Source organism: Pocillopora verrucosa, chromosome 1 (assembly GCF_036669915.1).
Source record: "Pocillopora verrucosa isolate sample1 chromosome 1, ASM3666991v2, whole genome shotgun sequence".
NCBI classification, from domain to species: domain Eukaryota; kingdom Metazoa; phylum Cnidaria; class Anthozoa; order Scleractinia; family Pocilloporidae; genus Pocillopora; species Pocillopora verrucosa.
This window is the reverse complement of record NC_089312.1, coordinates 4,252,249-4,264,959: the sequence shown is the minus strand read 5'-3', so window position 1 is coordinate 4,264,959 and position 12,711 is coordinate 4,252,249. Positions and strand designations below refer to the sequence as shown.

Sequence of the window (12,711 nt, the reverse complement as noted above, 5' to 3'; positions counted from 1 at the left end):
ATTTATGGTGTCACCCGCGAGTATTTATGAATAGACTGGAACGAAAGCTGAAAAAGGAAACCTATTTAACTTAATAATATTAAAGTTTTCCTTAAGAAATTAATCAGATCGGCTAACGGTATATATAACTGTCATTCCAATTAATGGCCTAAATAGCTCATTATCTTTACCTTTCCTTGATGGAATATGTTCATTCTTTGCTGCATTATGATAATGATATTGCGTGATCTTTTAAAATTGTAAAAACTCAATGTCATTGAAACTGTTTGGCTGATAATCTCTAATTTTTCATTTATCTTAATATGTACAAATATTTGATATGAACTGTATGTGCTTAAGATTGATTCAATTATAAAAAATAATAATTAAAAAAAAACTCTATCGTTTCATACTGTTTATAGACCTTTTTAGATAACAATCGTGCGATCGTATGGAGCCACCTTTTTTTTCCTGTTTGACGTCTTTAAAGCTCGTACTATGTTCGCGTCCAAATCTCGTGGGACCAAAAACCCATTGGAACCTGATTTTAAAAATGCAATATACTGAGAAACAAAGGAGACTTTGCGTAATAAAGGCGCATTTTCCTGATTATAGACCCCTTAATGTGGAAAAAAACCCACACCTCAGTTGAATACAAAACTAAAATTGTCTTGACACTTAGATCTTACTTTTTCGTTCTGTGTGTGTCCCCGGGTTTCTATCTCTACAGCCTTTATGCAATTTATCAAAGTAATTTGTAGACGTAGACTAAGTTTCTCACTAACAGCAACCATTTTACACGTGTTTAAACATGATATAAACAAGCTTAAAGAAATTTCATTTCATCTCAGCAATATGCAGTTTTCTACGAAAGACCAAGACAATGATCATCATAACGAGTCCGACTGCGCCGAAATTTGCGAGAGAGCCTGTATATCAATGGCCCCACAACCCATTTTGCTAAAGGAGTCAACTGGTACCCTTTCCAGAGCTATTTCTACTCACTAAAACACACAGAGATGAAAGTAAAAACAAAGGCAAAAGACGACGTCTATGCTAGAGTGAACGAAAAGGAAACAAATTGAACTTAAACTTGCGCCAAACCTACCTTAGCAAGTAAATACGTCTTTAGGATGAAACCACTAAATTGAATTTTCTTCCACAGTTTTATCGAAATTCATACCGAAGAAATAGTGTTTAAGTACTCCAGCCCATAGTTTATATACGTTATAATAATCTTAGTCCTAAAACTCCTCCTGTAAAATCAATTACTTTACCGAACCTTCTAGAACGTTGGTGCATTACAATGTACTAATTATATCAAAGGAAAAAATCACAAAAGGGTCATTAAAAGTACACACGCACGGTACATTAAGAAGAAACTATTCTTGACTAATTGTCGTTTCATAAAACGACCCGCCCCTAATTAACAAATAGAGAAGCCTTGACTGTGTTCTGTTCTGTTGTAAAGCACGCAGGAAGCGGCTAGAGCACGAAAGAAGTGTAGGGGGAAACACGAGACGAAGTCGAGTGTTTCTCCCTACTTCTTGAGTGCTCTAGCTGCTTCCTAAGTGCTTTCCAACAGAACAGAGCACAGTCAAGGCTTCTCTATTTGTTTGGTAATAAAGAATCCGTTAAATTCCCCAAGAATTACTTTCAATTTTCAAAACAAATTTTATTTCCAAAGCGTACAACAGTGTCGTCAGCATGCTCTATACTCTCATAAAGCACGCTACAATAGGCCAATCAGAATCCCTGTTAGAATGGTTCAAATAATCTGTTTGGCTGTACAAGACTAAAGCTGTCAAACCATTGAAAGTTCAAAAACCATCAAAGTTTATATTCTGCGTTAGTTTACAAACTAAAATAGTTCGGCATGTCGAATTTAACACTTTTGCCTGAAGTTTTTTTAGTTTCTAATATAGAACTTGAAAATGAAATGTTCAGTGAAATTCGGCCCAATCGTAACTCACAAGAATACGCAAGTTATTTCACATGACAAGTAGAAAACAAACTGTTCAAAGCGAGTGTATTATGAATGAACAACAGCCGAATTCACTAGGACATGAAGATCGCCTGGAATGACAGCGCCGTAAAACTCGGCTGCAGTGACTGATGTGGCCTTCCACTCAATGCATCGGAAAGGTAATCAGAGCTAGCTCTTATTTTTCCACTCGAAGGGTAATCGATTTAGTTCCTGAGGCTTGCTCCATTGCGATGACCGAAGATCGCCATGATCACCCTCATGATTAGTATGAACTTTAACAGTTATGCCTGGTTATATTTTTCATCATTCCTGTTTTGTTTTTGGAAACGAAACTTTATATACTATACAAGTGTTAGCTGTGTTTGATTTTATTACCGTACGTAAGCTTGCAATCTAACTGAGCGTGAAAACCGTTATTGTTGCATTTTTGCAAACCTTTGCTCGCTTGCTCCGAAATTTCACTTTCAATTAACGAAAGAAAAGCTAGAAAGAAATCGCGGATGGCAGATGGCGTGACAGCTTTAGCTCAGTTCTATGCTCTATACTCTCATAGAGCACGCTCTTTCAACCAATGACAGTGCGTGTTATATCTGAACTTTATTATAACAAGTGATAAATCTCTATTATGGTAGAAGGTGTCGCGCGAGTGTCCACTTCATTGACGTCTCCTGCAAAAAATTCTAAAAAAGAACGCCTAACATTGCACTGAGCGGCAAGGGCATTCACAGTAAAACAAATAAAGTAGACCACGATTATCGTGTTTATAATCGAAGTTCTATGTAATATAATATATAATATAAGAGTTGACGTGGAAAACTTTGATAGGAACGCCAAGTACGCCGAGTACTGGTGTCTCTTGGAATTCTTTCAGAGGAAATTCATACTCACTGAAACTTACCGAAATGAAAATGAGGCCTTCAAATTGAAAATAACTAAATTGTGCTCAAAGCTGTGCTTAACAGTTTCATGGCGGATTACCATCACAGACATGGAGCATCTATAATTAAAGCTAACAGTAGTTAATGTTAACAGTAGCACGTCCGGAATATATGTAGTATAGTCGATTTGGTTTCCCCAACCAATAAGACTGGCTAATTTAGAGTCCCCAATGTGAAAAAGTCAGTTTTTAGATTTGCCACACCTTTCTGACTTTTAAGAGTTTTAATAAACATTCAACTATTTTGTGGAAAAGGAATGGCTTGCATTTCTGTTTTAGCGTGATAATTTATCTAAAAATGTGAACTTTAAGAAGTAGACATCATATGTAAGATATGTTTAAAGACTAAAATTTTAGTTAGGAACATTTGTGTGGGTTAATGAAGATTTGATGTAAAGAATTTCGTGTAAAAGGGTGAGATAGGTGGGAATATTATACAGACTACGTGTAAAGAGCCTCCTGGAAAAAAAAATAAAGCTCACAGAAGAAAATAGAAAAAAAAATTCACCCACAGCTTTAATGGGTTTCAGGTTACGCACAAGACAGAGCACTGTTCGATTGCTTGCCAAGAAACGTCCACAAGCGATAATTTCATTCACCAATCCCTTGTGAATGGCTTAACGAAGCACAATGAATCTGATAGACTGTGAGTGTCAATCCTGTGGCAAGCAGGTGAAGGACTTCACAGAACACAAACCACCGCTTTGCATTTGTCATCGAAACAAGTTTTGTTTCATACGTAACTTATTTCCAATAAACATCGTAAAGATGAAACGAGGACACTCAGTTTCCCTTATTACCTACAGCCGGTAATTGTTGTCGTCGTATCATATGAATTAAAATAAAGTAAAAGTAAAGTAAAATAGCTGAAAACCAGTAATTTCTTATTTTGGATGACATGGCACAAACTTGATCTAAATTTCTTTAACGCACTTTGTAAAGCTTTGATAAAGACGATAAAGACACGTCAAGGGTACCTATTGTAATTCATATTTTAGTAAGCTGTACTCGTGTGTAAAGTTCATCGTTTACTTGCCTTACGTATTATTTGCATAACCTTTTAAAGAAAAACATAAATAGCTTTGCAGCTGCAAATTCAAGTCACGTTCGACTTCTACATGCACAATTTACTAAGGGTATTTACATTGGCCAACTACACTCGTGAGTATAGTAAAGTATAAAGACGAAAGCATTTAAGTCAGACGAGGTGTATCTCGGTTTGTCCAGAGTCCAGTTGCAATATCTTGACCCCTTGTATATAGAAATTAGTCATGTATTTCTGCTTTCCTGTTCCACAGGCAAGTTTTCTAAGTTTAGCTTCCCTACATAGTTTACTCAGCCAAGCAGTTCATCACAGTAAATCGCCCAGAAAAGTGTAAATTTACCTTCTCAGTCGACAAGATGGTGCCTCAGTAGTGTAGAAGCATACATTTCTTGCTACCGTTCTTTTCAATTTTTTTTTCTTTATTACTCTTCTAACTGAAAAAAAAAACTATATTGTGTTGCGTGTAATGCTTTAAGTCTGACAATATTTTGCACCTGTTAGCATAGTTTAACAATAGAAAGTTAAAAACAAGCGATTATTTTTCTTCCTCTTAAACCTCCTGACGATGGAGACTACACATGCATCTTTGTATGATATTTGTTATTTGTGCAATTGTGTACGGCGTAAACTATATTTTAGAGCCAAATCTGACATAAACTGATATGTCTGCAACATCAAACACTTTATCGAACTTTCCAGATATTTGTAAAGACAACAATGAAAATGAAATGTTGTTTTGTAAGTTTAGCTTCCCTACATAGTTTACTCAGCCAAGCAGTTCATCACAGTAAATCGCCCAGAAAAGTGTAAATTCACCTTCCCAGTTGACAAGATGGTTCCTCAGTAGTGTAGAAGCATACATTTCTTGCTACCGTTCTTTTCAGTTTTTTTTTCTTTATTATTCTTCTAACTGAAAGGGAAAACTACCAAATTTGAAAGGTTCACCTCAAAGCTATCAATACTTAATTAGTAATATCATAATTCTTCCATAAGATTCAGGCGATTAAAAATTTTCGAAAACGAAACTTATTCGCGCATCATGTCGCACCTTTTGTAGCTTTCCCACGTATTTCGTTGATTTAACCTTTGATACTTTCCACTCTTCTTGAAATTTCTAACTGGATAACAAAATGTATTTTAAGACTACTATTCAAATAACGCTTTTGTTTGTTAAGCTGCATTTATGCAAAGTAAACAAATTATATTGAGAAAGATATAAATTAATCCTCGTTTTGGTAAAAAGGGTCCACTAGGAAAAAGGGCAAACATGGCAACCTGGTGAAATATAAAAATAAATTTAACACCCATATAGGAACAGGTAGATCCTGACGCTTAATTTTGAAAAAAAAACTATATTGTGTTGCGTGTAATGCTTTAAGTCTGACAATATTTTGCACCTGTTAGCATAGTTTAACAATAGAAAGTTAAAAACAAGCGATTATTTTTCTTCCTCTTAAACCTCCTGACGATGGAGACGACACATGCATCTTTGTATGATATTTGTTATTTGTGCAATTGTGTACGGCGTAAGCTATATTTTAGAGCCAAATCTGACATAAACTGATATGTCTGCAACATCAAACACTTTATCGAACTTTCCAGATATTTGTAAAGACAACAATGAAAATGAAATGTTGTTTTGTAAGTTTAGCTTCCCTACATAGTTTAATCAGCCAAGCAGTTCATCACAGTAAATCGCTCAGAAAAGTGTAAATTCACCTTCCCATGCAGCAAGATGGTGCCTCAGTAGTGTAGAAGCATACATTTCTTGCTACCGTTCTTTTCAATTTTTTTTTCTTTATTACTCTTCTAACTGAAAAAAAAACTTTATTGTGTTGCGTGTAATGCTTTAAGTCTGACAATATTTTGCACCTGCTAGCATAGTTTAACAATAGAAAGTTAAAAACAAGCGATTATTTTTCTTCCTCTTAAACCTCCTGACGATGGAGACTACACATGCATCTTTGTATGATATTTGTTATTTGTGCAATTGTGTACGGCGTAAGCTATATTTTAGAGCCAAATCTGAAATAAACTGATATGTCTGCAACATCAAACACTTTATCGAACTTTCCAGATATTTGTAAAAACAACAATGAAAATGAAATGTTGTTTTGTAAGTTTAGCTTCCCTACATAGTTTACTCAGCCAAGCAGTTCATCACAGTAAATCGCCCAGAAAAGTGTAAATTCACCTTCCCAGTCGACAAGATGGTGCCTCAGTAGTGTAGAAGCATACATTTCTTGCTACCGTTCTTTTCAGTTTTTTTTTTCTTTATTATTCTTCTAACTGAAAGGGAAAACTACCAAATTTGAAAGGTTCACCTCAAAGCTATCAATACTTAATAAGTAATATCATAATTCTTCCATAAGATTCAGGCGATTAAAAATTTTCGAAAACGAAACTTATTCGCGCATCATGTCGCACCTTTTGTAGCTTTCCCACGTATTTCGTTGATTTAACCTTTGATACTTTCCACTCTTCTTGAAATTTCTAACTGGATAACAAAATGTATTTTAAGACTACTATTCAAATAACGCTTTTGTTTGTTAAGCTGCATTTATGCAAAGTAAACAAATTATATTGAGAAAGATATAAATTAATCCTCGTTTTGGTAAAAAGGGTTCACTAGGAAAAAGGGCAAACATGGCAACCTGGTGAAATATAGAAATAAATTTAACACCCATATAGGAACAGGTAGATCCTGACGCTTAATTTTGAAAAAAAAACTATACTGTTGTGTTGCGTGTAATGCTTTAAGTCTGACAATATTTTGCACCTGCTAGCATAGTTTAACAATAGAAAGTTAAAAACAAGCGATTATTTTTCTTCCTCTTAAACCTCCTGACGATGGAGACGACACATGCATCTTTGTATGATATTTGTTATTTGTGCAATTGTGTACGGCGTAAGCTATATTTTAGAGCCAAATCTGACATAAACTGATATGTCTGCAACATCAAACACTTTATCGAACTTTCCAGATATTTGTAAAGACAACAATGAAAATGAAATGTTACTTTTGATATAAAGTTTTGGTGAGCTGGACTCGTGTATAAAGTTCATTGTTTGCTCCCCTGATTTATTGTTCGCGTGACTGTTAGAACAATAGAAAAGGCTTAGATGTAGCTTATACTGTTGTAACCAGGACTCTCTGTTCAGCTTTTACGTTAATAATCTATAATGATTTGTGTTTCATTCTTTCGCAGCATTAAAGACGAGAAAAAGCAAGTCCAAAGTCCTATGGCCGTAATCCCAGTGCCTCGTGGTACAATATTCATCAAAGTTTGTTTTACCTTCTATAATCTTAAAATTCCAAAAAGTCTCAATTAGAATTAGAGTCCTTTATTCGACAGGTAGATTTGGTCAGAAGCGAGGTTCAATCCTACTTGTATTTTTATCAAACCACCTATTGCGATTCGAATATTTCAATCTTAATTCTGATCATTATCGTTCGAATACAATGCATCTATCAAATTTCACCTGGAGCATCACGGAACTTTCAATACTTGATGAATAATAGTAACAATGTTCTACAAGATTCAGAAACGAAAAATTTTAGAAAAAAAACTTTTATCCTCAACATGTTGTACCTTTTAAAGCCTTTGGGTGTATTTCGTTGATTTTACCTTTCTTTCTTTACTAATTTGCTCGAAATCCCTCACTCTAGCTAGTTGATAAATTAGTAAGCGTTAGTTGTTTTGAAAGAGGTGAATATTTGAATCACGCTTTTGTTTTTCTAAACTGGATTCACTGGATGATACATGGTCAACTAACTCATGTTGTGTTTAATTTTGGCTTGCTGCATCAAAAAAGATATAAGGTAACCCTCACATGACAAACGATAGAGTCTTGGTGAAAAAAGGTGAAACAATGTAACATGATGCAATGTCAAAAATATAAGCTGACGTTTAACTTTAAAAAGGATGCTCGTGGAAATTACTGTTTTAATTTTGCCAATTTCCTTTGCACCTGCTGGGCTATTTAAGTGATAGAAACTAGGCAAACATTTATTTTTTTTTCATCATGAGCTTTCTGACGGTGAAGACTACACATGCATCTCTGTATAATATTTCTTCTTTGTGTCGTTGTGTACGGCGTACGCCGTATTTCAGAGCCAGATTTGAAGGCTGTTAACTTTGCTGACAAGATAAAGGGACATAAGCTGAATGGAAGCATAATAGGAGAGGTAGAGGTGGATTCGGAAAATTCCTGTCAGTTACGGTGTGTGGAGGAAGAGCAATGTCAGTCTTACAACTTTAGAACCATAATGGGCGACTCAAGGAAATTCAAGTGTCAGCTAAGCGGCTCTGATCGATTAGCTGGATTTGCTAACTTAACTGCAGATAAAGATTTCATTTACAGAGGAATAAAGGTATTTAAGATACACTTTTCGTAATGTTACAGAAATTGTCATGGCTTAGATGGAAGACTATTATTACCTTAAGTTGCAGGTGAATTTGTTTAGGGTTAGGGTTAGCCTTATCATTTATCGAACCCATTTAGTTTCTCTGAGGAGGTCATTTCGGAACCTCAGTGGGATTAACAATAGTTTATTGGGAAAAACAAGCGAAAGGAAGATGGGACAAAGAAAGCTAGAGAAAAAGAAAACCTATCTTGACCGGGCTTTCTCCAAGATGCTACAAAGGCTGACTCCTCTCGTTTAGAACATTTGATAAAGATTGATATTTCTCAACGTTTTGCGAAATGTTGTGCATGGCAAGAAGCGATGTAAAAAATTATGCAATTGAAGATCCTAGACGAAAGCCGACGAAAACACACCACAGGAGGCCTTTGGGATATGAAAAGAATATGAAGCCTTTTCTTAAATCTTTTCAAACTAAACAATGTCAGCCTTAACCCTCTGGATGAGTATCAATATTCATCTGTTCCTTAAGTGTTTAGGATTTTATTTTTCTACTGTTCCACTCACAAAAGTTATTCAGAACGGGTGTTTTAATGTGTCTCTGGTAAAGGACTGTGCAAATTTTATTGTATCTGGATTTGAGAATTTAAAGTTCAAATCTGTTAGCACTTGCATTAAGTTGACATCTTTCAAAATACAGAGCCCTTGTAAGATAAGTGGTTCCATTTGTGGCGAAAAAGGAATCTGTGTCCCCAACTATCAAGATGGCAGTCTAAGATGCAAATGTACAGATGGCTTCAGAGGACCAACTTGCGGTTAGTGTTGGAGTTGTCATATGCTTGGTTTGGCCTTAAAAATTTAGGAATTCAAACAGCAAAAGACGATTATGGAATATTCTCAGTAGTAACACAGGCAATACTGCAATAAATCAACAAGATGGCTTATGTAATTGTTGAACCCGTAGCCTCCTAAGTAAGGATAACTGTTCCGACCCCCTATTGGATTTCAGGCGTATCGTGGTAGCTAGCGAAGCCACTAACAAAGGAGGTGGGAGACATCATTCTCGAAGATACTTTTTAAGCATTCGAAAGAAACTACGATCCTCACGATAATCTTTAGAACAGCTATTAATAAGCTGTGTTCCTGAGTCACGTGCTCTACTGTTCGGCAAACTTTTACTGTCTTTGGTACAGTGCATTTCACTCGGCAAATTAGGTTAAGTTGTGTATATTTATTGGTATGCTTGTTTCTATGTTTGTTTGTTTGTTTTTTTTTTGTACTATCTCATAGATATAGAGCCAAGCAGCTGCGCTGAATTGCTTCGACACGGTTGGAATTCCAGTGGCGTATACACCATCAATCCAGATGGCGGAAAACCAGTGCAAGTGTTGTGTGACATGATTACGGATGGTGGAGGTTGGACTGTTTTTCAGAGACGTTTAGACGGCTCTGTAGATTTTTTTCTAGGATGGGAATCTTACAAATACGGCTTTGGAAATCTTAATGGCGAGTTCTGGCTCGGAAACGATAATCTTCATCATTTGACAGACTCTGATGACGTAATGCTGAGAGTTGACCTGGAAGACTTTGAAGGGAACATCGCCTACGCTGAGTACACTACTTTCAAGGTGGCAGACGAGGCTGATAAGTACAGGCTTTTGATTGGAGGATACTCTGGCACGGCTGGTGACTCCATGCTCGGGCATGACTCCATGCGCGTGTCTCTAAGGTAAATGAAATCTGAACGAGCCTTAGAGTGATATGAGCTGAGCCAGTCAATTCTTTGAACTTCTCTTACGGCTACGCATCATTAGGTGAGATCGTGATGTTTTTCGATCAACCAGTGTTCGGCGGTAAAGCCAAGAGGCACTTACTGGTTTTCTATCATAAATTTAAGTGACATATCTGCTGCTATCCAGACCTTTTCTATCATAACAGTTGACGCAACAATTTTTTATCGAAACAAAAAAAGGGAAATCAATCGGTCAGCAGTAAATATTCTGGGCGATGTAATATTCTGATTTTGAAACCTCTTTATGTTCTGAGGTGAGAAAAAACAATAAATAACAATAGGGAAAAAGTTGACTTTTAAGAGATTTTAATTTAGGACGATTTTTCTTCTTTTCTCAATTATAACCAAACCTTTTCCTATATTCCTTTTTTTAAATAACTCGACGGAGATTACAAGGAGGGGGTAGTGCTGCTCGGAATAGTACCGTTTATTTTGTGACAAAGTGTGACTCATACGGTTAATGTCTGTGATCTTTTTCTTACTCTCGCTTATGTTTCTAGTGTGATACAGTTTTGGACCAAAGATAGTAAAAACGACAAAAGGTCCGATATGCAATGTGCTTCGAAGTTCAAAGGTGCCTGGTGGTACAATATTTGCCATGATTCGAATCTTAGCGGCATCTACTATGGTTGTTTTTCTCTCTCCAGATGTTAAATGGTGTCTGGTTGCAACACCTATAATCATGAGAGAAACTCCATTTTCAACCAAATAGCAACAATATTAACGCGTTCTGCATTAAAATTAAAATATTCACGATGGAAAAAGTCACCATGAAACTGTTTTAGCGAATGATAGAACTTTTGACCGGATTGAACGAATAAGTTTTTTTGAAAATATGAATCCAAAGTTGACAATTTAAGGTGGCTCCCACGAGTATTCATGAATAAACTAGGGCGAAAGCTACAAAAGGAAACCTATCAAACTTAATCATATCAAAGTTTCCCATAAAAAACTAACCAGTTTGGCTAACGATATATATAATCAGTATTCCAATTGATGGCCTAAATAGCTCAATATCTTTACTTTTCCCCAATAAAATGTTTTCATTTTTTGCCACATTATAATAAGTATATTGCCTGATTTTTTGCAACTGCAAAATCTCTAAGTCATTTCAACGGTTTTGCCAAAAATATCTTATTTTCAATTTATCTAAATATGTACAAATACTTGATATGAACTGTAATTATAGAAAACTCTATCGTTTTATACTGTTTATAGACCGTTTTAGATAACAATCGTACGATCGTATCGAGCCGCATTTTTTTCCTGTTTGACGTCTTTAAAGCTCGTGTTATGTTCGCGTCCAGATCTCGTGCGATCAAATTAAAAACACTTTTCAACTCCCTTAAGCTGATTTTAAAAATGTAATATACTGAAAAACAAAGAAGACTTTCTTGAGCCTCAAAGAAACTATCCTGATCAACTTTTAATTGTAAACAATACTTGTTGGCAATACTTGAAAGCTGATGTCTGGTAACAGCAATCAAACCAGCCCCTTAAAAATGCTGATAACTCAGACGAAAGGTTGAATTATCTGGTCCGCGTCGCGTAAAAAAGGTGCATTCTCCTAATTATAGGTCGCTGGCTGTGAAAAAAAAAATTAAGTTGAATACAAAACTTAAATCGCCAAAACACTTAATCTTACTTTGTCAGTCTGCCTGTGTCCCCGGGTGTTTATCTCTACTGACTTTATGCAATTTATTAAAGTAATTTGTATACTTAGACTAAGTTTCTTATTAACAGTAACCATCTTCCACATGTTTAAACATGATACAAACAAGCTTACATGAAATTTCATTTTATTTCAGCCAAATGCAGTTTTCTACAAAAGACCAGGACAATGATCATGGTAATCACACGTCTAACTGCGCCGAACACTACAAGGGAGCCTGGTGGTACAACGACTGCCATAGGTCCAATCTGAACGGATTGTACCTCCATGGCCCTGGAGCCCCTTTTGGTATAGGTGTCAACTGGTACGCTTTCCGGGGCTATCACTACTCACTAAAACGCACTGAGATGAAAGTAAAAACGAAGGCATAAGACGATGTCTATGCAAGAGTGAACAACAAGGAAACAATTTGAACTTTGTACGCTAGAGTGAACGACTAGGAGACAATTTGAGCTTAAACTTGCACAAAACCTACCTTAGCAAGTAAATACGTCTACATGACGACACCATTAAATTGAATCTTCTTCGACAGTTTCATCGAAATTCATGCCCACGAACTAGTGTTTAGGTACAGCCCATAGTTATATACGTTATCATAATCTTAGTCCTAAAAGTCCTTCTGTGAAATCAGTTACTTAACCGAACTTTCCAGAACGTTGGAGCACTGCAGAAATAGATATACTAATTGTATTAGAGGACAAAATCACAACAGGGTCGATTAAAAGTACGCAATTTAGATTACGGAAACACTTTACTCGACTTCTTGTTGTAGTGTAAACCGACCCGCCCCGAACAAGTGATAAATCTATACTAACGAGAGAAGGTGTCGCACGTGTGTCAACTTCAGTGACGTCTAATGCAACAATTCTAAAATACACTGCATAGCATTGTACGGAGTGCGAAGGACATTCATAGGAAACCAAATAAAGTAGT

At 36.0% G+C, this 12,711-nt stretch overlaps 1 protein-coding gene across 2 annotated transcripts; it reads left to right on the top strand.

The window, feature by feature from the left end:
* The first annotated feature begins 2,053 nt into the window (after window positions 1-2,053).
* LOC131800163 (microfibril-associated glycoprotein 4-like) lies at window positions 2,054-12,676 on the top strand. Of its 2 annotated transcripts, XM_059117844.1 has the most exons (5): window positions 2,054-2,124; window positions 8,064-8,323; window positions 9,015-9,129; window positions 9,605-10,043; window positions 11,915-12,676. In XM_059117844.1, exons 1-5 carry the CDS (start codon window positions 2,112-2,114, stop codon window positions 12,147-12,149), a joined length of 1,062 nt encoding a protein of 353 aa, XP_058973827.1. In that variant the 5' UTR covers window positions 2,054-2,111; the 3' UTR covers window positions 12,150-12,676. The 2 variants fall into 2 exon arrangements, with proteins under 2 accessions (XP_058973827.1, XP_058973826.1); XM_059117843.2 differs by lacking the exon at window positions 2,054-2,124 and having other exon boundaries at window positions 7,995-8,323.
* Window positions 12,677-12,711: the final 35 nt, after the last annotated feature.

Bases quoted from the DNA above. Each gene is read 5' to 3' on its own strand.
- LOC131800163 (XM_059117843.2), top strand. From the start codon at position 8,003: ATGCATCTCTGTATAATATTTCTTCTTTGTGTCGTTGTGTACGGCGTA. The intron at 8,324-9,014 runs GTATTTAAGATA...TTCAAAATACAG, and splicing joins TCATTTACAGAGGAATAAAG to AGCCCTTGTAAGATAAGTGG. The intron at 10,044-11,914 runs GTAAATGAAATC...ATTTTATTTCAG, and splicing joins TCCATGCGCGTGTCTCTAAG to CCAAATGCAGTTTTCTACAA.